The sequence below is a fragment of the Toxoplasma gondii genome, chromosome IV (assembly GCF_000006565.2).
Source record: "Toxoplasma gondii ME49 chromosome IV, whole genome shotgun sequence".
NCBI classification, from domain to species: Eukaryota; Apicomplexa; class Conoidasida; order Eucoccidiorida; family Sarcocystidae; genus Toxoplasma; species Toxoplasma gondii.
In genome coordinates, this window is record NC_031471.1 from 1,310,310 (window position 1) to 1,336,112 (window position 25,803).

At 54.8% G+C, this 25,803-nt stretch overlaps 3 protein-coding genes across 3 annotated transcripts; 1 reads left to right on the plus strand and 2 right to left on the minus strand.

Moving 5' to 3' along the window:
• Positions 1-219: 219 nt before the first annotated feature.
• TGME49_318460 (P-type ATPase of unknown pump specificity (type V) protein) lies at positions 220-8,983 on the minus strand. Its single transcript, XM_002369744.2, has 6 exons — positions 7,110-8,983; positions 6,251-6,501; positions 5,341-5,802; positions 4,674-4,824; positions 3,511-3,821; positions 220-3,098 (listed from the first exon to the last, which is right to left on the minus strand). The coding sequence occupies exons 1-6, from the start codon at positions 8,482-8,484 to the stop codon at positions 1,194-1,196; spliced, it is 4,455 nt and encodes a 1,484-aa protein (XP_002369785.1). The 5' UTR covers positions 8,485-8,983; the 3' UTR covers positions 220-1,193.
• A 987-nt stretch (positions 8,984-9,970) lies between these two features.
• Positions 9,971-11,697, plus strand: TGME49_318450 (zinc finger, C3HC4 type (RING finger) domain-containing protein). Its single transcript, XM_018782927.1, has 4 exons — positions 9,971-10,715; positions 10,783-10,884; positions 10,942-10,984; positions 11,053-11,697. Exons 1-4 carry the CDS (start codon positions 10,107-10,109, stop codon positions 11,232-11,234), a joined length of 936 nt encoding a protein of 311 aa, XP_018638001.1. The 5' UTR covers positions 9,971-10,106; the 3' UTR covers positions 11,235-11,697.
• Positions 10,721-24,949, minus strand: TGME49_318440 (helicase associated domain (ha2) protein; the record flags this gene model as incomplete). The annotated part of the gene is made up of 16 exons (XM_002369742.2): positions 10,721-12,213; positions 12,524-13,035; positions 13,176-13,357; positions 13,644-14,098; positions 14,461-14,645; positions 15,291-15,750; positions 16,513-17,128; positions 17,600-18,001; positions 18,562-18,685; positions 19,287-19,401; positions 19,711-19,911; positions 20,383-20,578; positions 20,804-21,046; positions 21,628-21,700; positions 22,117-22,728; positions 23,246-24,949. 16 exons carry the CDS (start codon positions 24,947-24,949, stop codon positions 11,589-11,591), a joined length of 6,705 nt encoding a protein of 2,234 aa, XP_002369783.1. The 3' UTR covers positions 10,721-11,588.
• Between the last annotated feature and the right edge of the window lie 854 nt (positions 24,950-25,803).

The following is a 25,803-nucleotide window of genomic DNA, read 5'->3' on the forward strand; positions in this document are numbered from 1 at the left end:
AGTTCCCCAAAAGCCGTGGTGATAGTTGTATCCAAGTATTCAGGTATATATATAAATATATATATATATATATATATACGTATGTGCATGCATGTACGTATGCGCATGTACAGATAACGGAAACATTTGCTTTGTGGCGGGAGGTGTCGCAGTCTAGAGATTTCGCGAGACAAAGAAGAAAAACATTCCCTGTTTCCACGGATCTCCTCTCGTTCGCTCGCCTAACAGGCATGCACGCGAGGGTGAAGTGATGTGAAGATTGACTTGGGAGAAGGCTGCAAACCTGCGTCAAGACTACTCGAAGAAGCCGAGTATTTCTGGAGCTGCACATACAGTTGGTTTCTTTCCGGAAAAACATCCAAAACGGAAATCACGGCACCTCGGGGCCTCTACAGCCCGTGCCAGCTTGTCATGTGGAGGACGACTCGCCTTCTGCCTTCTTCCCTCTCCCAGTAGAGAGTGTCGTTTGCCCTTTAGCGAAGCTCAGTGAATGGGAATAGTCAAAAACCGAGTTTGCGGTCTTTCCTGGAATGAAAACGATTTCACGAGTGGCGCTTTTGACACAAGTCCCACGCATTGCACTGCGAGGGCGCAGAACAAAAAAGAATAACAGCGAAAGCCAATTTAAAACAAGAGGAACAATCGCACCAAAGAACCGGAAATACGAATATACATACGCATGTACAAGTGTACATACATATATATATATATATATATATATATATAGGTACGCGTATATATATATATATATATATATATATACGTAAATAAATCCATGGGGGTCTGAAGGTGGTGGATTCGTTGGTGACTTGCACACTTCATATTCATCCCGTCAAACCTGTTCTGCTTTCCTCTTGACATTACTTTCATTGCGCCATCGCCCGTGTGTCCGTCTCTCTTCCCTGAGTGACTGCGTTTGAGCTTTCGTCTTCATCTTTCTGAGTCTCGCCACCCACCTCAGCCGTCCCCTCCTCCTCTTGCGTCTCTTGTTCTCTTTCTCTTTCCTCTGTTATCTCCCTTTTCCTCATGGTCGCCGTCCTTTACTCCTTGTCCTTCCTCCTGACTGGCTTCGCTTCTCCCTTCTTCCTCAACGCCTTCGTTCCGTCCTCTCCTTCTTGTTCTCCCTTCTTTCTCGCCGTCCCTCCTTCACTGGCTGTCCCTTTTCGTCTCGTATTTTGAATATCTGCCCGACCTCAGAGACGGCGAGCTCTGCGGGCTGCGCGTTGCGCCCACCACCAGGTGACTTTCCGCAGACTCCAGGCGACTAACCACGCTCCGACCAAGTCGAGGAACACGAGACCAATGATTTTCACTTTGAATTCTCGGGTGGGGAAGGGGACGAGCGACAGCGTTTCATTCAGACTGGGGACGAGTTCGAACACCAGCGTCAACAGCGTGGATACGAGGAACCCCAGAGTGAGGACTAGAGGCTTGTTCTCCGTCAGCGGCACCATGAAGGGCGCGCCTTCGTAGTTGCTGAGGAACGTGGACGCATGCATCGAGGCGATGAGGAGAAACACCACGGAGTTCACTAGGTTCGGCTCGAAGTGTCCGTCCAGATTCGGCTTATAGTCGGGGGCGCGGAACGCTTTGGCGAGGTCCCAGGCCGCGTACAGGGTGTAGACGTGGAGCCCGGCCTGGAGGACGAGCGAGAGGAAGACAAGCGGGTGGAAAATCGACGCGACGGGGCGACAGGAGCCCATTTCGAGAGAGGGTCGCGTTTTGGAGATCATCAGTGTCAGCAGCGTGCACAACAAGTTCTCAAGAGTCGTCTGCAAGTCCCCCAGCTTCACACCGTCGAGGGTGAGGACGGAGAGTGCGAAGGCCGTGATGGTCGAGTTCAGCGCCATCAACTTGTACATCATGATGACGGTGACCAGCGTCGCGCGCCCGGACCGGAGAATGAGGGGGACGCAGCGAATCAAATCCCCCTTGAAGGTAAAGGGAGACGCGATTGAGGCGTCCCCCAACCGCACCAGAGGCGGCCCATCGTCCAGATGTTCCCACATTTCCTCCATGCGGCGTTCCAGTTCCTTTCTGTGAGCAGCTGAGAGAGTCTCGCCTCTCGGGGCGCCTGAAGCACTGCCATGTCCCCTTCGCCGCGGGTCCTTCTCCATCTTCAACGACGAATCTTTCACTGTCTTGCCGCTCCACGCCTGGCGACTGCAGCCCCCGCGAGGAGCGTCTGCGTGAGCCGCCTGGCAGAGCAGAGACACGCCGACATGGGCGGCCTTCAACGCCCCCACATCGTTCGTTCCGTCGCCGCACATCAGCGTGGTGAAGCCGGCAGCCTTCAGCGCGACGAGAATCAGCTCTTTTTGCTGCGGCGACATGCGCGCGAAGACGCCCACAAAAGGAAGCAGGGGACCCAGAACGGCAACTTGTTCACTCACCGACTCGGCGCCAAACACCTCGAGCAACGCCGAGATCACCGGTCCCGTCAGACACAGGTGGAAGTCCGCCGAGAGCTGCGCAAGGCCTGTCCACCGAGGCGGAGCGAGAGACTCGTCTGGCGCCGGATTCTTGCGTTGTTCCGACGAATCCGCTGCCAAAAGAAAGGCGAGCAACGGAAAGGTCTGCTGTCTGTCTCGCCTTTCCCAGAAAAAGTCTTCCAAGGCAGGCCCTCTCGAGCCTGGAGCAGCCGGAGACTCGGTGCGGGGGACGCTGGACTGCGTGTGTCGCTGTCGGAGGTGGTTTCCGAAAGCGTCGGGCTTTGACGTCCTCTCCTCGGCAGGTGCTGCCGAGCGTTTCTGTCTGTCGCACTTCAGAATGAGGATAGGACGCGAAATCGAGTGCGTCTCTTGCTCGTCGCGCTCCGCCTCGTTCTCCGTGCTCTCGCCTTCATGCGGGGAATTCTCGCGAAAGATCCCCACATCTACAGCGACCTGGCATGCGGTCAAGGGGCTGTCGCCGGTGATCATGATGGCTCGGTGTCCCGCCCGACAGACAACGTCGATGTCTGCTTTCGTTCCTTTCTTGATTGGACACGTCACCACGAGAAAGCCTGCGAAAAAAAGGTTCTTCTCCAGATCCGAACGCTGTGAATGCGATGCTCCCGGCTCCAGTTCCTTGTACGCGAGCGCCAGCACCCGGTAGCCCTGAGGGGAGAAACGGAGATGCAGAAACAAGAGGGAGTGGTAAAACAAACGCCTATTGCTGTGCCCAATTGTCGTCCTCCTCTCCGGTGTGCTCGAATGTCCTTGGCTTCACATGATTTCCCGCTCCCTTCCTGCCGCCTTTTCAGGACTTCCACTCACGAGTTCGCCTTCCACGCAGGTCTTGTCTGCAGAGTGTTTTCTCGCCGTGATGGACAACGCGCGTCTCAACCGGCAGAGTGGGGACCAGCAGAAACGAAACGCCTTCGGACTCTACGGGTCCTCTTCTTGTTTCCTCTCTGCTCTCGTTTCTTTCTTTCTGCTCTCGTTCTCTCTCTTTCTTCACTCTTGTTTTCTGTCTATTGTGGCTTCGCGCGCGTCTCGAGTGGCTGCGTGGGGTCGTGGTCTCGCGTACCTTGAGGCAAAATCCAGTGTACAACTCATCGTAGAAAGCAGGTACTTCTTTGAGAAACTGTTTGATCTTTTCAGGCGAGCCCTTGGAGGCAACAAAGTCCGCGTATCCTCCTGAGGAAGAACTGGCTTTCAGAGTTCCCCGAAACTCCTCGACTTTCTCCGGAGAAGCGAAGGCGCCGTACCACGGCATGCGCGCACCCTCTACGCGAGCCACGACGGTCATTCTTTGGAGAGCAGAAGAAAAAGGGAAGCGACGAAGAACGGTGACGCGGTCTTGCTGGAGGGTCGAACTCGTGGGCAAAGGCCAGGGACCTGACGTCCACAGCGCAGAGCATCAGAGACCCAAAGTCTGCAGACGGAGCCTCCAGAGGACATGCCACAGTGGTGGCTTCTTCACCTCTTGAACACGAGGAGGTTGCGTGCGACGCCTCGAACGAGATTCAGACAACCGAGGCCTTCGCAGCTGGTGAAAACAGCTCCCCCAATGGATGCAGGCAGCTCGAAGCGGTGGTTTTCACTATTTCACGAGGCAAGGCAATTCCACATCGGCCGCCTGCCAGGCATGTGTAAGGGGGAAAAAGCACAGGACTCGGATCGCGGGAGACAACAGAGAAGCACACCCACACACAGACAGTCGCTGCCTCGCTGATTCCAATGAAGACCCAACACGATACACAACGCCGCGACCCAGTCCAAACCCTCACGCACAGCAGTGCATACATCTACATACACATATATACAGATATATCTATAAAGATATCTATAAAGATATCTATAAAGATATATATAAATATAAAGATATGTATATATATATATATCGGGGTAGAGGTGAAGGTGTAGTCAAGGAGATGGGGGTTTTGTAGAGGGCGAGGAAGCTTCCCACATAGCTGTCGTTGAAGAATCGCACTTTCGCCGTTCACAAACAAATCCACAGCGAGTAGCAGCGGATATGGACAAAGACTGGAACGATGTCTCAGAAGCGCTTCCTGCGAGGAAGAGGACTACACTGGACAAGAATTCTGCGACAGCACAGACAAGACCCGCGTCTCTGAGGAGCTCTCTGCATGCTTGTCCATTTCACTCTCTGTGTGACTGTTGCTACCCAGTCCTCGCGTTGGTGGAACTGCGACTTCGGTTGCGTCAGAGCACGAGCCACACACTTACGGGGCGCAGAGACGACGGAATCTGGGGAAGTGAGAGTCCACCCAACTGCATTGAAGGACGCCTTTTCAAGAGGGTCTCCTAAGAGCTGTCCATCGACGACAGCCAACGCTTGGCAAGCACCCATCACTGCCACGGTCTCAAACGGCAAAATCTGGAGAGGAAACGCACAGAGTTCTTGTAGATTCCACATAGCTCCTAAACGTCTGCTTTGGTACAAACGAAGAGATGATGAATCTCCAGCTGAGGTTTCTTAGATTTGTATCACTCGCTTGACTCCAATGTGCCTGCTGGTGCCTCCGGAGGGTCTTCTTCCGTCGCCCTGCGTTGTTGTTTCGCCGAAACCGATCCAAGGTCTGTGTGGAAGAATCTCATATATACACTCAGTGTTCTCGAAACCACGCCATCACTCGAGACGTCGGACTCAGCTCTCGAGCAGGAGTCCAACTCGTCGAGTTTGCTTCCCAGAAAGAACTTATGAATAATCCTGTGTCAGAAATGGTCACTCCCAGTACGATGCTGCTGATCACAGTGGCATCGGAGCAGTTGCTTTCTGTCGCCGTCAAACCAACGCCTTGAGGATGTGACCTCATCGTCCACCTCGTCGCGCACACTGCCCACGGAAAAGTTCAAAAGAATATTCTTTGCCGGATGCAGTTCCATGCCTCACCTGCGTGACGAGAGTTTCTTCTTCGTCGCCCGCGCGCTCGCCAGGCCGAGAGGATGCGGCCTTTCCCTCGGATGTACGTACACCGTAGACGCCCTTGACGCGCATGGAGTCAGAGGTCAGCGTTCCGGTTTTGTCGAAGGCACATACATCGACTTGGCCGGCGAGGGGGACTCGAAACGGCTCTGTGCAGAAGATTTGTTGCGTGAACAGAAAGAGGAGCGCCATGGTGACTGCGAGCGAGAGGGTGATGGGGAATTCGGCGGGCACGACCGCCATAACGATGTGAGAGCAGGAGAGAAAGAGCTTGAAGCGAGATCTCTCAGCGTTTTGGATCCCCTCGCAGAGGACGTAGGCGGACGCGCAGAGCGCGAGAACGAGGAGCAGACCGAGAAAGAGCCATGCCTCGCGACTTGCCACTGTCACTCGACCATGGCAGAATAGAATGGTCCTTACGAGTTTGCCCTGGAAGAAACAAGGAAGAAACAGCTCCATCCGTTGCAGCGGAGGCGAAGAGACCTTTACGCTGGTACGAGAGGCGCGGGCTGGAGCAGAATGCACTCCACGAGACCCAAGCGTGTGTGTCAGCTTTCATGAAAAGCGACGAGTGGCGACGGAGGCCACCGCCAGACAGAGAGACAGACAGGCAGGTCAGGAGTCGTGAAAGGATGAGAGACTAAGGGAGCACGTTGTCAAGAGGAAAACGCAGCCGAGAGAGGCGTCGTGAAGAAGAGACAATTCATGTGTGGATATCTGCCCAGAGAGCTCGACGGAGTGGAGATGAGACCACGAAACAAATGGGAGAGAAGGAAAGCAGCGAGACACGGGCAGGTCCTCCACTGGCGCCCCTCGACTGGACCGCCTTCTCGCGTTCTTGCGAGTTCGCAGAAGAGAGGCCGCAAACGCTCGTTACCTGAGTGGTGCTGAAGGCAGTCCGTAAAACGTATCCAACACAGGCTTTCTCAGGGACTCGAGTTCTGGCGAAACTGGATTGGTCGTTGCGATGGAGGATGACGGCAGTGCCTGCGAAGACGATGTTTTGTTTGTTGCGCAGTTCCATGTCGAGACAGAGATCGCCTTCCTTTCCCTCTCTGTCGCTCTCTGTTTGCTCTCCGTCCACTTCGTCCTTTTCGAGAGCCACCTTGGTCTGTGGAACCGACTCACCTGGAGAAACAGCAGCAGGGAAATGCGCGCACTGAGAAGAGACAGCCAGAACTTTGCGGCCTTTCTCGCACAGGAACAGCACCGAGGAGCTGCTGACGTGCTTTGTGAAGCAACCAAAAAAGCGTTTTGGACCCGGCAGCAGCTTTCGCATCTTCAGTCCGGTTCTGAGGACAGCCCTATCTCGAACTGCACCGGTGTTCTTTCTATCGTCTCCGTTCTACCTTCTCCTCGACCTCCCCGCCCCTGTACTTGCCTCTGCTTCTCTTGTTCTCTTTCTTCCTTGGCCACAGTCGGTATCCCCTCGCCTGCGACCGTCGGCCCACCACATTCCCCTCTCTTTGCTTCCGGAATGTCCTTTTCGCTGTTTCTCCCCCTTTTGCGTTTCTTCCCCTCCTCTGTTCAAAAAACTGCACCGCTTTGCGCTGTCTCAAATAGATGTGCCGGTCGAGTCCAGCAGTCGCCCCTGCTGCACCTTTTTGTCAGCATCCTCACGAGTACCTCACGCAGGCGAGGCCTTGATAGAAGCCCAGATACAGTGCGGCCCCCAGTCCAAGACTGAGCCATTTGGACAGAGGGGACCACGACAGTTCCGACTCTTCGTCGCGTACCAGTGAGTGTGGCTTCGTTGACAACGGCGGATCCCTGGAGGAGCAGGGCGTCGACTGGGCATACAGCCTCGTCTGGGTTGGTGGATCCGGTGATGGCGAAAACGTCTCCAGGGAGGAGACAGTCGGAGCGAAGGGGAATCCAGGAGCCGGACCGGAAGACATGGACGGTGCGCGGCGGGATGCGCATTGCGCGAAGTTGCTGGAAGTCTCTCAATCGTTTCTTGACCATCTGGCACTCGAGGAGAACGAGCATGACGAGCGTGAGGAGACTGTACTGCCAGTACTCGTCGATCAGCCAGAGAAAGACGCAGCACATCTGAAAGACGAAGAAGGGCGACACCGCATGCTCCTTCAGGAGTTCTTGGAAGGTCGGAATCGGCATGTCGTAGTCATTCGAACCGTACTTGGCCTGCACTGTGGGCACAGAGACATCTGTTGCAGGATCCCAAGACGGAGACAGTGCTTTGCCGGCAAAAGGTAGCTGCGGGTCTGAATTTGAAGCGGAGGACATCGAAGAAATCGACGAACTCAGGGAGGGGGCTGGACGCGTCTGGACCGAGGAGCTGGGCGCGGCTGCAGCTTCAAGGCCCCTCCACTGGAGGTACTCGGACAGCGGGCGGCTCTTGGGGAACCGGAGGGGCTCGAAGGTGCCGGTTTCCGAGACAAACATGAACTTCTTCTTGCGGTAAAAAAAGAAAATCTGCTCCGGACGACGAATCAACGGACAGAGCGTCCGCGACTCGAGGGGCCTACCACTGGGGGGAATGACGAGGACGCTCGTCGTGTCGCCGACGGATGACACAGCCGTGTAACTCACCAAGCAGTCCAGGGAGACGAACCAGTGAGTGCTGAGGTGCAAGAGCCCGCCGAGAAAAACAAACAACAAACAGTAGAGGAAATACACGGAGGAGAACAACCACGCCAGCGTCGGGAAGAGCTCTTCGATACGCTTCGGCGCCTCCGTGGTCGAGGATGTTGACGTTTCACCGAACACTTCGGGCGCATCGGAGCCGACTGGAGGCAGGGTTTCAGCGTTTTCTGAAACCTGACCATCAAGCTGAGACTCCAGATTCCCCTTGAGTACCGCGTGGCGATCCTCTCTCCTGTCGGAGGCACCTAGGTCGCCTGTAGGTGCCCCGGTGGGATCCGGAAGCGACACCGGGGCTTCTGAAGAGTCGGGGAAAACATCCGGACGGGAGGCAAGGTCAGAGAAGACAAGAAAAGCACACGCGGCAACGAGAATCGCGAAGGGCCAGACATCGTAGCGAAGTGGCCATGGCTTTTTTCGATACAGAACGAAACGCCGGGTCCGCATGTCCGAAGAAGGCGAACCTGACGAGTCTCCTGTCTTTCCGTCGACAGGTGACCCGCCCATCTTGACACAGCCCGGTTGCAAGCCACAGGGGAGAAACTCCTGGACAGCGCAGATCAGCAAGACAGTACCGAAAAAACAAACACACACGTGCACAGTCTCAGCTTCAGGAGGAAGGCAAAGTGTACAGACGAGAATTTCGTTCGAGGGACCAAGACTCGATCCGGGCCAGGTAACAGCGGCCGACGGACTGAACCAGCTGCATGCAGAGTCAGCTCCTCGCCAGCGTGAAACCGACGTACCACCGCGCCCCGAATGCTACATGACTAACTCAGGACAGTGCAAAAGAATGGAATTTCGCGGCTCTTTTCCATCCCTTGCGAATCTCCCTATGCTTGCTATCTTTTTACACATGCGAAAGATGTCTTGGTGGACACACGCTACCATCAAGGGGCCTGCAGGCGGGCTACCTTCCGTGTGAAACCGCCTATCCCCCGCTTCCGAGACTCTTCATGCCCTTAGAACCGCCTGAAATAAATGCAGAGAAGACCGGGACTGTTTGAAGAACAGAAATTCAGGTAAATGGTTGGTGGCACCATGGCTGCCGTGCGTGCAGACCACCGTGTGCGACCGTTTTGATGCCTCGCATGCAGTGACTACAGCATGCTGCGGTTGAAAGACTTCGAAAATAGCAGAGGTGCCGCCGTGCGTCATTGCGACGCATAGTTTGTTGACACATGCACTGTAGTTCGACGGCCATTGACACTTTTTCTTTACGGTTGTGGTGTCCAATGATGTCACACGTTTTAGGGAAGCCTGCAACAGGCCGTGGTTGGACGCATCGCGGTGCATCAAAATATTCGGGGCTTCCTCACTCAGACACCTCAAGATAGATTTTGGGCGGTAGAACTTGCGGCTAACTAATTTGGTCATCACAGAAAGCGTCTACAACTGTCAACTGTGTGGGCTGTTGGTGCTCTTCATAAGTGGAGATTGGTCGCCGTCGTGTCATTCGGGGAAACGCTTGGCAACCACTCGCGTTCATCGCCACTTTGTGTATTAGAGTCTCTACTAGGAGGAAATTGTGACAGCAGCGCCACCTGGAAGGAAATCGACATAAAGAAGGTGCGAAATGCTGAAGCTACTGGGTGGCGCAGCCGTCGAGGTAGCCTGGTACTACCACAGGTTCATTGACGCGGCACTACCGTTTTCCACATTCGACAGAGAAGTTGCGAGCAGCGTACGTTATTGCTTGAACCTGATAAAAGTATTAGATACAGGCGGGGACTGATTAGAGTCAGATATGAAATTTAGCAAATGTGGTTCACCGGAATGAAACTAACGTGGAGCGGTCTCGACCAGGATAACACCAAAAACGGAAGGTCATGCGCGTCAGCATGGATGAACTCAAAAAAGTCAGCGCTCAAAACCTCTTATTCATATGTGGGGATTCGTGATTCTTTCGGCCTTCAGTTTCCTGGCATCACAATAGTAACGCCGTGTTTGAAGTATGGGTGTACGTACACTCCGGAAAGTTGTTTAATGTCGTTCGAGATCATGTCACTTGAATTGGAGCTCTGGTTGGTGTTTTGCCACAACGTTACTGGAGAACTGTATGAAGTCTCTGAAGAGGGTGTAGCTTGTTTTGTTCATCTTTCACACTTTTGCAGAGTACCGACGAAGCCATGGCGAAAATCACTGGTAGCCGTTTTCCGGTCGATCAATGTGCTTTGAACACGAACTACGGACCAAGGGCGGTGGAACATCTAATATGCCCCGTGTGCCAAGATCTCCTGGACAACCCGCTGGCAACCCCCTGCGACCACCATTTTTGCAGGTCGTGCTGTGAAAATCTTATGAAGTCTGGCATTCAGACGTGCCCTCTTTGCAACAAGCAAACATACGGTTCCAGCGGGAAGAAAGACGACGACGGCAGAGCTGTGGATACATGGCTTTTCTCTGACCCCAACAAATCGTTCATTCGTATTCTGGAGGGAACTCCAATGGTGTGCAGCAATGATGGATGTGAAGAGGTTATTCCACTAGGCGAGTTTCCGCAGCACTTAGCGTCCCACTGCACCCAGAGAATAGTCCCGTGCGTCTACGACGGTTGCCAGACATACATAAAGGCCGTCGAGCTTGAGGTCCACATGAAGACGTGCCCCCACAGGACAGTACACTGTGCGTGCTGCAATGAAACTGTCACTGGTGGCTGCGAAGTGTGGCTGTGCAGTGCTGGCTGTATCGGAAACCTACGGAATTTCTACAAAGAGGAGAGGAGCAAAATACAGCAGGTACCTTGGATATTCATTCCCTCCCTCGCCACTAACATTTCAATCTTCTGCTCCCCATAACCTTCAGGAATCCCGTCTCGAAAAGAACTGTATGGCCAACTGCATCCAGCTGCTTCAGTGGCAGCTACTTGAGGCTCAGCGGCAGGTTCAATCGTTGAAAGCGGAGCTGGTACGATGCGTGTGATTTCGAATCAGGATCCCCCATATTTACTTCGTCATAATACAGCAAGCACGGATCTCTGGCGACTGCAAAAGAAAGAGAATATCAGGTAGAGGTTGCCTTGACTTGATCATCGCGGAGTTCAGTGTCAGAAAAATTGTCATCCCACTTTCACAGATGACATCATTCAACACAACGCAGCCGCGACAAAATCTGGGTCACCAACTATAAGCATTTCTCCCGAGAATGCGGCTTCTCCCGAGCGGCAAGAAGAACGACAACAGGACTTCGCCATAGACTGGACAAAAATGGAAACAGCCCTCTTAGCACCGGAAAAATCTTTGGGAAATCTGAATTGAGGGCTTTGCAGTTGGCTTATTTACCATATGTACCCTTTAGAAAATCGCCTTGCTATTTCACACGCAACGAGTCACCTGCAGATGGCCGCGTTTACCATTGGTGTGAAGTTCGCTGCATTGCACCGTTGCGCACACCGTTTTGGTGTGTAACTGCTTAACCCTAAACTAACCCATCACGGCTACCGAAATATGCTTGGTGCCAAAAATTCTGCACCTGGGAAGTATTTAGTTCCGCCGATGCCGGGGCGTCAACACATGCGTCTGAAAACAGCTACGAAGTCATCAACATCTGAACAAAAACGGTGAACGCAGCAGAAACACATTAAGACACAGTGTGCGTTGCAACATCGCACGTTACTGGAATCCACCTCCTGCATAACGGCGCACATTTTGAAGGTTCTGCATAGTTTGCAAGTTCGGCATCAACTCGCGCCCGGCACCAGGCACTGTACCAGGGAAAAATGAACCGGCCCCGTCCGCCGGTAGTGCTCCTGGCCGTTGGAGTGCCTCTGCTTCTTTAGCACCCCGAGCACCGTAGTTGGGCACTACAGGGCACCGATAGTCTTGCTGGTACCCAGGAGTTACCGACCGGGAGCCAGAAAAATCGTATTGAGAGCCGCCAACAAACTGTCCCACGGGTGGATAGCCGTGCGTCAATGCCGTTTGTGCCGCTCTTCCCATCGTAGGTCCGAGGTGCTGCCCAAAGGCTTGGTAGCCCCCTGCACAAACGCTGCTGGCATTTTGATGAACCTGGTAGTTTCGCTGAGATGCATAGACAGCCGGGGTTACTCCGTAGGCAGCTGCATTTGCTCCGACGCTCGCTGCACCCAGTTGCTGAAGAACTCCGCGGGGGTGCAGATACTGCTGAGCATGCTGTTGGGGTTGTGGGTAAGGACAGGCCGACTCATATCCTTGTCGCTCCGCGGCCGCGTATGTTCCAGCCATCGGAGCCGCCACGGCCGCGGCACCGTAACTGTGCCTGTAGAAGAAAACGGAACAACGACACAACCGAGCTGTTTTTGGACTCCTGGTTATCCTCCAGTCTGAGAAACGTTCCCACCACAGAATAGGTGCTCGTGCCGATCCTGTCAAACCCAGTCACTAGCCGAGAAGCTGGCGTCAAAAATACCTCGAATCTCTCACATGAGCCCCTAGACAGCGAAAGGCCGATAAAACTCAAGGTACTTGACCCTTTTGCGGACTCGTGGAGAAAGAAGAATGTCGCGCCCTGTCACTACCTCAAAGTGCGTCCAGTTGTCACACGTAGAAGGACCGGGTCCTCAGCTCACCAGTTTGCGTCCATCCCCGCGGCAGTCACATTGTGAGTGGCCATCAACTCTGGGGCTGCTTGGGGCGCTGGAGTCCCACGGAACGGGGCGGCACCTCGTCGGTAAGCCGGCGCGCCGACCTCCTGTAAATTTGCTGTCCGGAACCGAGGAGTTCCAGTGCCTTCGATCCTTCTTCCATGCACTGTTGCCTGACTCGCACCTTGTCTCTGCTGTCTGCGCGAACTCTGCGGAGTGGCCGGAAGCGCCTGAGCCGCTGCATTCTTTCCTTTGCCCTTCTTGCCTTCCCGTCTGCCGCCAATCGCCGCTGGTTCAGCACCGGCGTAGGAGTTGAATTCTGGCCGGCCGCGACCTGCATTCATTGGATACACCGGCGGCTGCGGCGTCCTGCCACCCTTCTGATTCGCCTTCGTCTGCGCTCCCTTGCGTTTCTGTGCGGCCGCGAGACGCTTCTCCGCCTCTCGCCGAGCAGCCTCTTGCTGAGCGCGGGCCTTGGCCTGCAAGATACTCATTGCCTGGCAAAGGAAACGGGAACTCACAAAGCGCGCGACTCTTCACACACCCCCAGCGCTTCTTTCACGAAATCTGCAGCCGCGGAACCCCACACTCAACTTGTTTCCCTCTGCCGTCCCAACACAAGAACCAAAAGGCGTACCTTTGACTTGACACTTTCCACTTTGCCAACGACGCCGCTTAAATTGAACGGTGAAAGCAGGTCGCTCTGCGTCTCCTCGAACGCGGGAATTCTGCACAGACTCAGGTCCGCCTTCATTGCGTTTCCCAAATTCGAAGTCAAGCAAGACAAGTACCCTGGGGTCGTGAGCACCTTCACACAGTCTGCACGGAAAAACAAACCGCAAGCCCCAACTACACATCGATACATAAATGAGTATATGAAATTTATATATATATATATATATATACGTATACATATATGCTCGACTTCATCGTTTCTGCGTTAGGCACATACACTGTGTCTACGGTAGCAGACGCAACGAGGCCTTTCGAAAAGAAGCCACGTAGTTATGTCTCTTGACCTCAGGTACCTTCGTTTCCTGGAGGATCTGACGGCCCCGGTCCTGAGATGTCATCAGGATGTGCTTTCGTGTGTGTCGAAGCGTACCATCTTGTGGCGAGTTGCCTAGAGTCAGAGTGTCGACGTCCGCGTTGCATGCGCGCAACATTTCGACCAGGGCCTCCTTGACAGCTGCGTTTTCATCGATGTTGATTTGCTCGAACTCGTCTTTCGGAGGCAGAGCGCCCACCCCTCGTGGTCCACCAACCCCGGAGGCGGAGCGCGCGCCGAGACGCACAGAGGCGTCCATGTTGGCCGACACCGCAGAAATGCTGACCGTATCGGACGAAGGCATTTGCATCGACGCCGGGTCCCCCGAACTTGGGCCGGTTCGCGAGTCTCTGTGGTCGCCACAGCGTCCCGCTGTCCCCTTGGGTGTAGCAAAGGCCTCAGACAAGAGGCGGCGCACTCTGTTGATTCTCCAGAGATCTGCGAGCGTCACCGTCGGTCCTTCCTCGTAGAAGGGCAGCTTCATCGTCCTGACGCCGTTGAACAGAGAGATTCTGGGAGAAGAGGAAGCAGAGACGGAACCGAGCCTAGCCTCACGACTCACAGCACTGACAACGCACCCCACAGACGAGAAAGAAGCAGCGAGCAGCAAAGAAGACACGAGGGGAGAAGACGACGGAAGCAAGGGAGAAAACGGTGTAGGTTGAGTCGTTTACTTTGGAGACGCAGAAGACTCACAGGCGTCCCCCCTGTTGCCGCCCTCGATAGTTGCACTCTCCTTCTGGAACTCAAAACTGCTGGACATGCACCATGCAAGACCTCGATGCTTGGGACACTGAAGCACAACGCGTTTGAACCGATTCTTCGCATATGCTTGGCACTGCAAGCGCTGAACTGGCGCTGAACTGTGACTTACTCCTTTACCACGGGTCCCGCTGCCGTGACCTGAACACCGATTTCGACGTTGTGTTTGTGACTTAAGAAAGCGAGCATGAGGAGAGCAGCGTGTCTCTGCGGCAACACTGTGACGCCCTCAACCCAGCACATTTGCGGATCGTCGGTCCCTTGCGTCACGGTGACGACGCCGTAAACTTCTTCTTGCTGAGAAAAAAAAGTCCGTAAAAATGCAGAGACGTCTGTTCATAGAATTCGAAGAGTTGACTCCGTGTCCCCCGTTCAACCTTTCTTCCCTTTCTCTGTGGCCCTTGTCTGTTTCCGATTCCTCATACTCCACCTCTTCCATTCCCCCTCCACTCTCTCCTCTCTTTCTGTCTTCGCGTCGGGTGCTGCACCGCACAAGCGCAACTCGGCGGGCTATGCGCTAAAGTGTCTGATCTTCTTTCCTGTTCCCACTGTGAGGTCGGCGCCTCTTGGCTCTCTGCTGACGACTGTGTCAGTTGAAAGTCCGCGCACAGAGCTGAACACTGTCGCCGTGAACCCCTCAGATGTTCGCTGCAGCTCGTCACCAGGTTCTCCACAATAAAAAGATTCCTACGTTCCCCGGAACTGCCATTTGCAAGGCGTCCGCGCGACGCCTCGACGCTTGCTTCACATCTGAAGGCCTCTCTGTGTTCGAGATGCAAGTTCTCCTGCGCTCTTCACGACCATCCTGTTCGTTACAGCAGCGCGTGCAGGGGTACAGCCAGCGAATACCAGAAACAGTCGTGAAGACGCGCTGCATTCCTTCCCGCATTTCCGCCCCCCCCCCCGTAACATGCGAACGTGACAGCGCATGCGTGTTTTTACCTGTCTGTACAGTTGGACGCCGCCTTCTTCGACTCGGACTGGACAAGCGCAGTAAAATCCGATTGGGTTCCGGCAGTTCGTCACGGCCTTGACTTTCGCCAGTTTCTTCTTCCCCTGATCCTTCTTCTTCTTGCCACTCTTCGCGCTGCTGTCGGCGGCCTCGGCGTTCTCTCCCGCCGCCGTCGCGGCAGACTCGTCGTCGCCCATCAACAGCCAAGAGACTAGAAAGGGTGAGCACGGTCGAACCATGTCGAACTGTTGGACGCCGACCTCCACGTTCGCTGCCGAGAACGGCATCTTCCCCCCACTGCCTTCGTACCCAGAAGGCGCTCCAAAGCGCCCCGAAGTCCCTGACACCCCACGCCCGCCGAGAGGCCCTGACATCCCCCCAGGCCCCCGAAGTGTCTCCTCTGCCGCCTGCGGCGTCTCCACGATCTCCGGCAAAGCAAGCGATACCTTCCTGATGATAACAACCAGTGCGCAAAACGAAAAAACACAAAAAGGTAGCAACACACATTCCACTCGCGCGCCACAAACACACAACCCGCGCGCATACTCACACATGTAAATATAAAAGCCTATATAAATATATATATATATATACATAAATATATATATATATATATGTATATGCACATAAATGTTATGCTGGCTATAAAGTGCATTCAGGTGACTAACTTGGCTATGCAGGAACCCGTTCACGTGGACATCGGGGGCGAGTTCCCTGTCTTTAAACAGAAGCAAGGGAATGCGGTTGCAGTGCTGCTCTTGCGTTAAATGCAGGTGCTGGCAACGCCCTCTTTGAAAACGCCCAGAGGCTCATCCCGACGGCGCCCACGTGCACTACAAGGTATAAGCAAGTCTCTGATCTGCTCTAAAATCGCAAGTTGCCTATGGAAGAGCACCGCGAATAAAACTCAACGTCACCGCCTCGAAAAAACGCCGTCCACATACATTCGGTCCACTTTATCAAACACATGCATACAAATATTTATACATATTTACATATATACACGCATATATATATATATATATATATATATATATATATATATATATATACGTAAACGGTCGCATTCATCGCTAAGTCTGTATTCAGCGACTCGTGGAGAAGCGAGTCGAAGCAGACTTGTCGTTGATTTCACATGTGACGAGCAGGGCATTTCTGTGCAGATGATTTTTGAAGACTTTTGAAGTTCCGGAGATTCTGCACTCGCCTTACCACCTTCCATTTGCGAACTGGTTGGGAAGGTGAGCAGCGAGAGCGAGAGTAGCAGCGGCCTGTGTGCGTCGGCCGACTGGCGTTTGCTCTTCTTCGTCGTTCGCGGCTCCTCCTCCTTCACTTTCTCCCGGTTCGTCTCCAGCCACTCGGACCTGGGAACCCACCATCTCCATCTTGCTCATTCTTTCTTCGTGAGCTTTCTTGTCCGTCGAGGCGCGAAATCCAAAGTCCTCGTCTGCGCCCGCGCCTTTGGAGACAGCGCCAGAGACAGGCGGGTCTTGGGCGTTGTTTCTGGTGCCGCTGTGCGGCGCCCCTGCGGCACCGTCTGCGGGAGAAGACACGACCGTCGAGTTTGGGAGCTTCTCCTTCAGCGTTTTGAGTATCTGCGGCAAGCGGGCTGCGTCAAAGGTCAGACAAGCGTTCGCGCGCGTCTCGGGGAAGAAAAGAAAGCACTTGTCCTCCATGCCTTCGCAGGAAACGATGGAGTAGTCGAGTCCCGCGCACACAAGCGAAAGCGACGCGCGTACCTGCCTGAGCACCGTCCCCGTCCGGCTGTCGAGGCGGTCATGCAGCACCAACGTCCGAGAGGGGTCCAGTCCTTGCCGCAGCATCGCCGCTGTGCATGCAGAAGAACACAAACGGTTCAGGGCAAATCCACCGCCGGCGACAAAACGCATGCAGGCCGCCGAATCGTGCCACACACAACCCAGTTTGGCCCACGAAATGCAGATTCGAGACTGGGTACGGAGGTCCGAAAAGACCTTCCACGGTGCCCCTTGGCAAGTGCTCACAGGTTTACGGTTTCCGCGTGAGTTGAAATGTCCCAAAAAAAAAGCTATACACTTCTGACTGAAGAATACATGCATACATCTGGATTTATGTGGACATCTATACATATATATATATATGAATTATGCATGTAGATGAAGAACTGTGTCCCCGTCAGCACACACACACATATACACGATACATGCGTATAGGTATGCGTGTAGGTATCCGTGGATGCTGGAAAATGCATTGATGTGCATGGCTGCGTCGCGGTACACATGACATGGATGTGCGATGTCTGTTTGCGATATGGACTGACCTGCATAGTCGCTCAGATCCCACTTGGAGTTCTCCTTTCCTGCTCCCGAGGCGAGGGATCGCGGAACGACGCGGTCGACGGCCTTCCCGTCGACGCAGACTCTCGGCTTCCCCACGATGAAGGTCGGCGCGAAGGCGGCGACGAGCAGCGACTTGAGGAGCAGAACGTCCGAGGAGAATCGCTCCTGAACAGCAGCGGCGGCTGCCGAGCTGCTGTACGTGAGAGCTGTGCTGTGGACGAACCGTGTGGCGGGTGCCGAGGACGAAGCAGACGCAGTTGTCTCGGCGCCGGAAGGCGTGGAGCCGAGAATCGACGGCGAGGCTCCAGTGGCCACCGGCGGGTGGATGGTTGGGTTTTGGAGCAAGTCCACGAAGAAAGACAAGCTGGTCGCCGCTGCCGAGTCTGAGCGGAAAGAAGGCCGTAGAACGCACCGGAAACCGAGTTTATAGAGTTTACGAACGCGTTTCACCGCCGCATGAAACAGGGGAAACAGTCTCCCCAAACTTCACTGGTGGCTTCCTGCCGCAACCACAGGCGAGCATGCGCAGATTCTAGAAAGGAAGAAAAGGGGGAACAACGAACTGCAGAGACACCGGAGAGACAGCCGACATCTGGCGAAAGCGTCGGACACTGCACAGAAAAGACGAAGAACCTTCCATTCACGATGCAGGGGAAAGGTCGAAATCCGGCACTGCTCGAGCGACCCCACCTTAAGGATACGGGTGACGATTGGGCGGCGTTGCATCGCTCTTCACAGGAAGCTGTATGTGCCAATTCGCGTTGCATGCAGCCAGCAGACCTCGAGGCCCTGCCTCTTTTCCAGGAGCATCGGAAACAAAGAAGGACGTCTGCACAGGTGCAGTGTTCAGAACACTATCCGGAACTTCTGGTTCGAAGTTCGCCCGCGGCTCCTCGAGTTCGAGAAGCTTTCGACGTTTTCAGGTTCCACGAGAAAGCCTCACCAGGCCGAAGAAGTCGCTTCAACCGCGTCGCCAGATCGACGCACATCATCGCGACATGGACCATGCGCTTGGCCACCACGCTGTGCCCGCGTGCAAAGTCTCGAGAAACGCGAAGGTACTCCATCTGTGAAGCAACAGAGGAAACGAGTCGAGGAGAAGGAGAAGACTGAGAAGGACAGAGTGGAACAGTTCCAGTTTTCTGGACAGGCAAGACGGGAAACGAAAAAAAAAATCAGGGAAAACACGGAGACTTAAAGAAACAGCTGCAGCGCGAACTGGACGCAAAACATCGGCGGAAAAGCTTCGAATCAAGCAGAGCCCGGGAGGGACGAACAAGGATCCACGTCAAGCTTCCAAAGAGACACTCCGATTTCGGTCAACGAAAAGAAAACATTGTCGGAGAGGCTACCACGGAGATGCAAATCTCCTCTGCGGTATAGACATCAGCGTTTCTGCTGTGCGCTCTCACAGCGTTTCTCTTCCCTCTCCGCAGGCACCGTGCATGTCTTCCTCTCTGTCGAAAATGCCTCCTTCGTTCGATTCACTGGCTTTTGCTTCATAGCTGTGTACTGCGCGACTGACTCTCAGTCCACGCCTGCATGCATGCCTAACGTGTAAACATATGAAAATAGAAAGATATGCATGCGTATGTTCAGGCGAATGTGCAGCTCCATCGACTATCACGTACGCGCATGCGCATGCAAAAATGGGAGACTGCGTCGTACCTTCATGTTCATTTCCAGTCTTCGATTCCTCCGCACCGCCGCCTGGCGCGCGAGACGCGAGCGCACCGCTGCGACGCTGGAGGCGAACTCCGTCAGCCAGTCCACGAAAAGATTTCTGAACGAAGGGCAGCACAGAAAAATGCGAAGCACATGCAGAGGAGAAGGGGAAGAAACGCATGCAAAAGATGCATGCAGGTGATGACACAGTTCGGTGTGCATTCTGGACTCGAGTGTGCCCCAAGTACAGACGTCGATGTTTCCAGCACAGCACCCGAGCGACGGCTTTGCAAAAGACACCCTCGTTTTCGTCGAAAAGTCGTCGTCGGCAAGAACGCCCGCGCTCTTGCCCAGAGCGAGTTGATGGAGAAACGGCCGCGTTGCCTCAAACAATCCCTTTTTCGACAGCAGTCCACTGGCGGCCCACCTGAGCATGAGAGGCTCTGAGTAGTGTCCGGCGTCGTAGGCTGCGCGCGACTTCAGAGAGAGTTGGAGACGCTCAGCCAGCTCCGCAGGATGTTTGATGAGGAGCCCAGAAGGCATCGTGAATGGATCTTGACTCGCGAGCACCGTCGCCAAGACTAGTGCGTCGCTGGTGCATCCTGCGATGATGCCGACCATCAGAAGTCTGAAAAAAAAGGCTCCGTCCACAGCAACGTGTGTCTGTCCAAACACAGCCAGACGCAGAGCGAGCCGGAGGAGAGACTCCGCCTCCATCGCCGTCCCGCGTCTCAGTCCATCGATTGCGGAAGGAACGAAACGGCGCAACTCGAGCGTATGACTGCACAAAGACCCCGACGGGCAAAAACTGAAAGGCACTCGTGACATCTACAGAAATGCACACGCACATATACACGTCCACACAGTTTTCAATGTACAATCACATCCACACAAATATACGCATATATACATATATGCCCATATGCATACATATCCCCAGACATACATTGACATCCATACGTTTTTTTTATCCAGATACATACATATATATATATATATATGAAAGCACGCATCAACGCATATCCATATCTATATATATATATATAAATATATATATGGATGTAGGGTGTTCGGTATTTTGGCTCGACATCGACTTTACTTGGTGAGGTGAGTGTCGATGGGGAGTTGCATCATGAGGTGCCCAAGGTTCGTGATTTCTGCGTCTTCGCTGTCGCTCGTGAGCGCCCCCAGACGGTTCAACAAATGTCGCGCAGAGTCTAGCGCGCTGACGTCAGGAGGCTGGACGGTCAGGCGCAGCAGCTGACAAGGCGTCAACTTCCTCTCACGGATTGCCTCTGGAAAGAAAAAGACGCGGCACACACTCGCACAGTCGCCGCGCGGGCATGCAGCGACGCGGATGCTGCACTACGGAAGTCCTCAGTTCGTTCCCTGCCTACGCGAATTCCCTCGACTGTCACACTGTGGCACTTGGAGTCTGTCGCGAGACGCCGTCAGTAGGTCGTTTCGGCGTTGTTTCAGCTATAAATTTGGATCAAGGAAAACAGCGCGAAAGGCATTACCTTTGGTCGTTCCTTGCGCGTCCTGCGGACCAGGTCTCCCGTCGCCAGCTGCTGCGTTCTGTCGCTCTTCGCCATCCGCGTCACGCAAAGCTAAACGATTCAAGCTGTGGGTCAAATGCTTCACCGTCAAGTACAGCTTCTCCAGAGGCGCCGTCTGCATTTCTGGTGGGTCGAAGCGACGCATGCACCGCTCGTAAAACTGCCGAGACACCAGACGAATGGACAGACCGGGAAAAACTCGACCTGCGAAGCAACGCGGAAACACACACATGCACAGCCACAAAAGCGTCCACACATCCGGGGGTATATACATATACACATGTACATATACAGATCTATTTTGTATCTGTGCGTTCATTCAAATATAAAATATATGTATGTATGGATATGGATATAGATAGATAGATAATGTATTTGTGTGTTTTTACATATATATATATATATATATATGTATAAATGTATTTGGAGACGAAATCCAATTTTTATATGAGGGTGCCCTAAACAGATTTGTGTTCGTTGAAAGCCGTCCACATGGCGAGAGAGCTTCAGATGCCCAGAAGTATTGTTCCTCCCCATGCGACACTGTGCAAAACATGTCTTTCCTTTTTTCACATGCATGAATGGGCGAGAAAACGAAAACAGGAGCGTCGCAAGATTTCGAACTCCCCAGGCATAATACCTTCCAAGGAAACACAGGTTTATGTGGAGCAAAGCGGAACCACACACGAAGGCGTTTCACACTGAAAGATCGAGACCATGCCTCATCTGACCTGTCCGGCAAGTGAAGAACTACTGCTGCGCCCCTCGCTACGTTTTTCATTTACCTGTTCGTCCTGTGCGTTGCTGAGAGGAAGCGTGAGACGTCCACGCGCGAACGAGCGCTGCTGTGTGCCGACGCTGAAATCAAAATGCATGCGCCAAGAAAACGTCGCTTCTCTGGGACTCTGTCTGTCACCCGCCACAAAAGAGAGACCCCGAATTGAAACGGCCGACAGAATCGCTGTCCACCCGAACTCTCCGTTTCCCTCAAACGCGTATCTCCACACAAAAAGGACCTTTGCTAACTTATTCCGACTACACCCACAGACGCACATCTGTACGTCAATGTACATGCATGCACACATATGCATATATATATGTAAATATGCACACACAGATATACATATACATATATATATATGTATATGTATATATGTTGAGGTAGGATGTGTGAGTTTTGCCCGGTACGATTCCTGGAACGTCCATGGCCTGTCTATTTTTGGTGTTACTTTCGTCTCTCCTTTGTTTCGATTTGTCCTCTTTTCTGCGGCTACCTGGTCGTAAATGAGCTGTCTCTTGAGACAGAAGTCGATGACGATTCGGACTTGGGGAAGCGTGAGGGAGCTTTCGGCGATGTTCGACGCGAGCACGACGTGGACGGTGTCACTGGCTGGAGGAGAAAAGACTTCCTCTTGTTCCTCGCGACTGATTGCGGAGTGCAAGACGAAGATCCGGTACTTCAGCGAGTCGGACCGACCACTCGCCTCGTCGCTCGACCCGCCAGGTCCCTTCGCACTCGAGACCGTCGTCGAATCTCGGCGCTCAAAGTCCACAAGCGACGAGCTCGCCGCTCCTGTCCAGACGGTTGAAGAGTCGAGGCGCGAGAGCGTTTCGTACAGATCCGTGATTTCTCCAATACCCGGCAAGAAGATCAGAATGGTCTCGCCGCCAAAGCCAAGTGAGGTCACCAAGTCCAGGCAGACCGAGTCCAAACCGTCCATGATTTGCGGCACGAGCGAGGTCTGGAGCTCCGCCTCCCAGCCCCCCGCAGGCTCACCCTCGCCACTCCGCATCTGCGCAGCCGGCGGACCGCCGCGCGTGCGTCCGCCCCCCGCGCCTTTCCTTTGCTGCTCAGCCGTCGAGTTCCGGTCAAAAAGCGACAAGGCCTGCAGCGCGGAGCACGAGACAGAAAAGGAGAGACACAGAGCAAGGCGCGTCGCGCGCGAGTGGACAGCGTCGCTGAACGACCTCTGCAGTTGAAGTATCACACGATGAGGCAGCCGGAGAGAGGCGCCACAGTTTGGTGCAGGCGGAAATCGAAACAACGGACTGGGGTGGGGGTGGACCAGTGGATCCTGCGTTTGCGACCTGGGCAGGCTCAGTGGAGGCACTTGGAAAACTGAAGACACAGCGAAACTGCCTGCAGGAGAGGACGCTGACGGCGTCTCGAGTGACATGAGGAACAAAGGGGCATTCGAATTGAGTGTGTCCGACCTTTTCCGCGAAAGAGGGCCATCCCAGGTAAAAAGAACCGATCCAACACGGCTCAAAAATACAGCAACTCTCTCGAGCGTCTACGTCACCACCCGACGCGCTCCGTTCCTCCCTTTTCTCTCTCTGGGTATCGCCCAGCTTGCTTTGTTCTTCTCTTTGCTGTGAACGGCAGGCGTCTCGGAAACTTACGTCGCGTATCGCCTTGGTGGTTTGCCAGCCTGCGGCGAGAGTCCGAGCGTTTTTTCTCTGGAGCAGAGCGCGAACGAGGTTCACATTCGGCATGCCTCCCGTGGCGTCGCCTGTGGATGTCCCCGCGACGTCTTCGTCTGCGCGCCCCTCCATCAGAAGGCCTGCACCCGAGAGATCTGCCGGAGTCAACAGTTTCCCGCGGAGACTCTCGGGCCGTGTAGTCGCCGCGAGCAAGTCGTCTAGGAAGAGACTCTGGACGGGGAAGCGGCGAGCTCCGACGTAAATCCGGGGCGAGACGGGCATTCCAGTGGGTGTGAAGTACTCCGCAAAGAGGTTCCCTTGCAGTGTGGCAGACATCACAATCAGTTTCAGCGAAGACTTCCGGCTGAGCTGGAGTTTGAGGACGAGCGAAAGCAAGTCCGCATCCAAGTCGCGCTCGTGGACTTCGTCGAGAATGATGTGCGTGAGGGCGGCGAGTGCATGCGGCTGGTTGATCAGGACCTGGAGGAAGTACCCGGTGGTGACGAAGCAGACCTTCGTCTCCTTGCTCGTCACGGCGTCGCCTGAAATTCGGTACCCCACACTTCGACCCAGAGGCTCCTCCAGTTCCTGCGCAACTCGGCGCGCAAGCGCGATGCATGCAAGGCGTCTAGGCTGCGTCACAATCGCATTCAGCCGCCGGGGCATCACGCCCTCTGGGGTCTCTGGGCCTTCGCGTCGCTCCCGACTCTGGCGGAGATCTTCCTCGAGCAAGAAGCGCGGCACACGCGTGCTCTTGCCGCACCCCGTCTCGCCCTGAATGCAGGTGACCGAGTGCTCGCGAATATGGTCCAAAATCGCTTCTTTGTACCGCATAATCGGCAACTCCTCCACGGGCGCCATCGCACCCTTCGCGGGCGTCTCACTCGCAGGCGGCACGGAGAAATACGAAGACGCAGACGCCGTCAAAGGTGCAGATGACTCGGAAGAAGCCAAACCCTCTGACGAAGATCGCCCTGCTCCGAGAGGCCCCGCCGGTCGAACTGGAGCGTGTGGGGTGGCGGCGGGAGGACCGGTTTGGGCCTCGCGGGGCATTTGACCCCCGCAAAGGCTGGGCTCGACTGAAACGTGAGACAGAAGCGAAGAAGGCGTGGACAGCTGCGAACTCTGCGCCTCAGAGCCATGCCTCACAGCCTGTCCCGGGACCTGAGTCGTTTCCGGGAGGCGCCGCCTTGAACCCCCAGGCGCCCGACCGCCTCCTCTTCCTCGACCTGCCGGCGTTCGATTCGTCAAGCCAGTCGCAAACGCCCGCGCCATTGGAAAGGCTCTCTCGCTCCGACCGCCCCCAGTGGGGACAGTGGAGACACCCGAGGGGACGCCTGAAGAGACAGGGAGAGCGTCCTCTCTGTCGTTGTCCCCGTCGTCCGGCGCAGAGCCTTTTCGGGTGCCGGCGGCCGAGGCAGAACACCGAGGCAGGAGCGGAGAGTCTCGCCCTCTGCTCGCATGTCCGGAGAGTCCCTGAGGCGCCGCGGAGGATCTCCGGCCCACAGGCGCCGAGCTCGGAACCCCCGGCGAGGTCAGGTCTGCAGAGACGTTCGCCTCTGCGCGATCCGCAGGCGCACAGAGAGGCGCGTCCGCCGAGAAACCGTCGCGGTCGCGGCGCCTGTCTCCTCGCCCTCGACTGGGTCCGTCGCCCCTGCCCCGCCGAGCGTGAGGAGGCGCCATCGCTTCTCTCAGGGAGGGGGGAGGGAGAAGCGCAGAAAAGAATCGAAAGAGGAAGGCGTGCCAAAGAAGAGACTGCACACGCTTGCAGGGGGCTGCAGGAAACAGAGAGCCTCGATAGGTGGTGACCGGAGTGTCTGTGGGCTCCGCCTGAGAAAAACGAGCGAGAGAAGAACCCAGAGACTCGCCGGAGCCTGTGAAAGTCGGACAAGCTTTAACTCTTGTGTCGGCCAGTCGCTTACGCTTCCGGCGGGCGGTCTGGCCGCAGTTCACAGAACGCCGGCAAAGCCAAGGCGAAGAGGCCTGCCTGGGGAACACAGGACAGGAAGTTTGAGGAGCGAGAGCCTGCGGACGCGAACGGATTTACACTCTGTCGTCTGAAACAAAGTCGAAAAGGAGGCCTGGTCGTGGCGAGAACAACGCTCTCCCACACAGCACTCGAAGAGGGTCCGGTCGTTGTGTTCCAGAGAGACGAAGGAGCACAGAAAACGGAAGTTTGCGCAGAAAAAAAACCGAGAGAGGCTCGAAGGCTTGAACTCTCCTGATCTACCCTCACGGTTTTCTGCAGTATAGACACCCAAACAGACGTAGGCGCACTTCAACGCACAGGCTTGGTCACTGGAAACCGCTTCTTTGTCTGTCCGCCTCCGCGTTTCGTCACTGAACGCGAGATCTACGCGATCGCCGCAGACTTCCTTCAGCCATTTACACCGAGACGTCCACCCTGTCCTCTAAGGCTGCATCAAACCCCAGACTGCTGCTTGCGGCTTTGTGTTTTCTTCCTGCAAAATGTCCACGACGGTTTTCCGTGGCTCCAAAGCTCCACGAACAACGGAGAGCGAGACGAAACGGGCCGG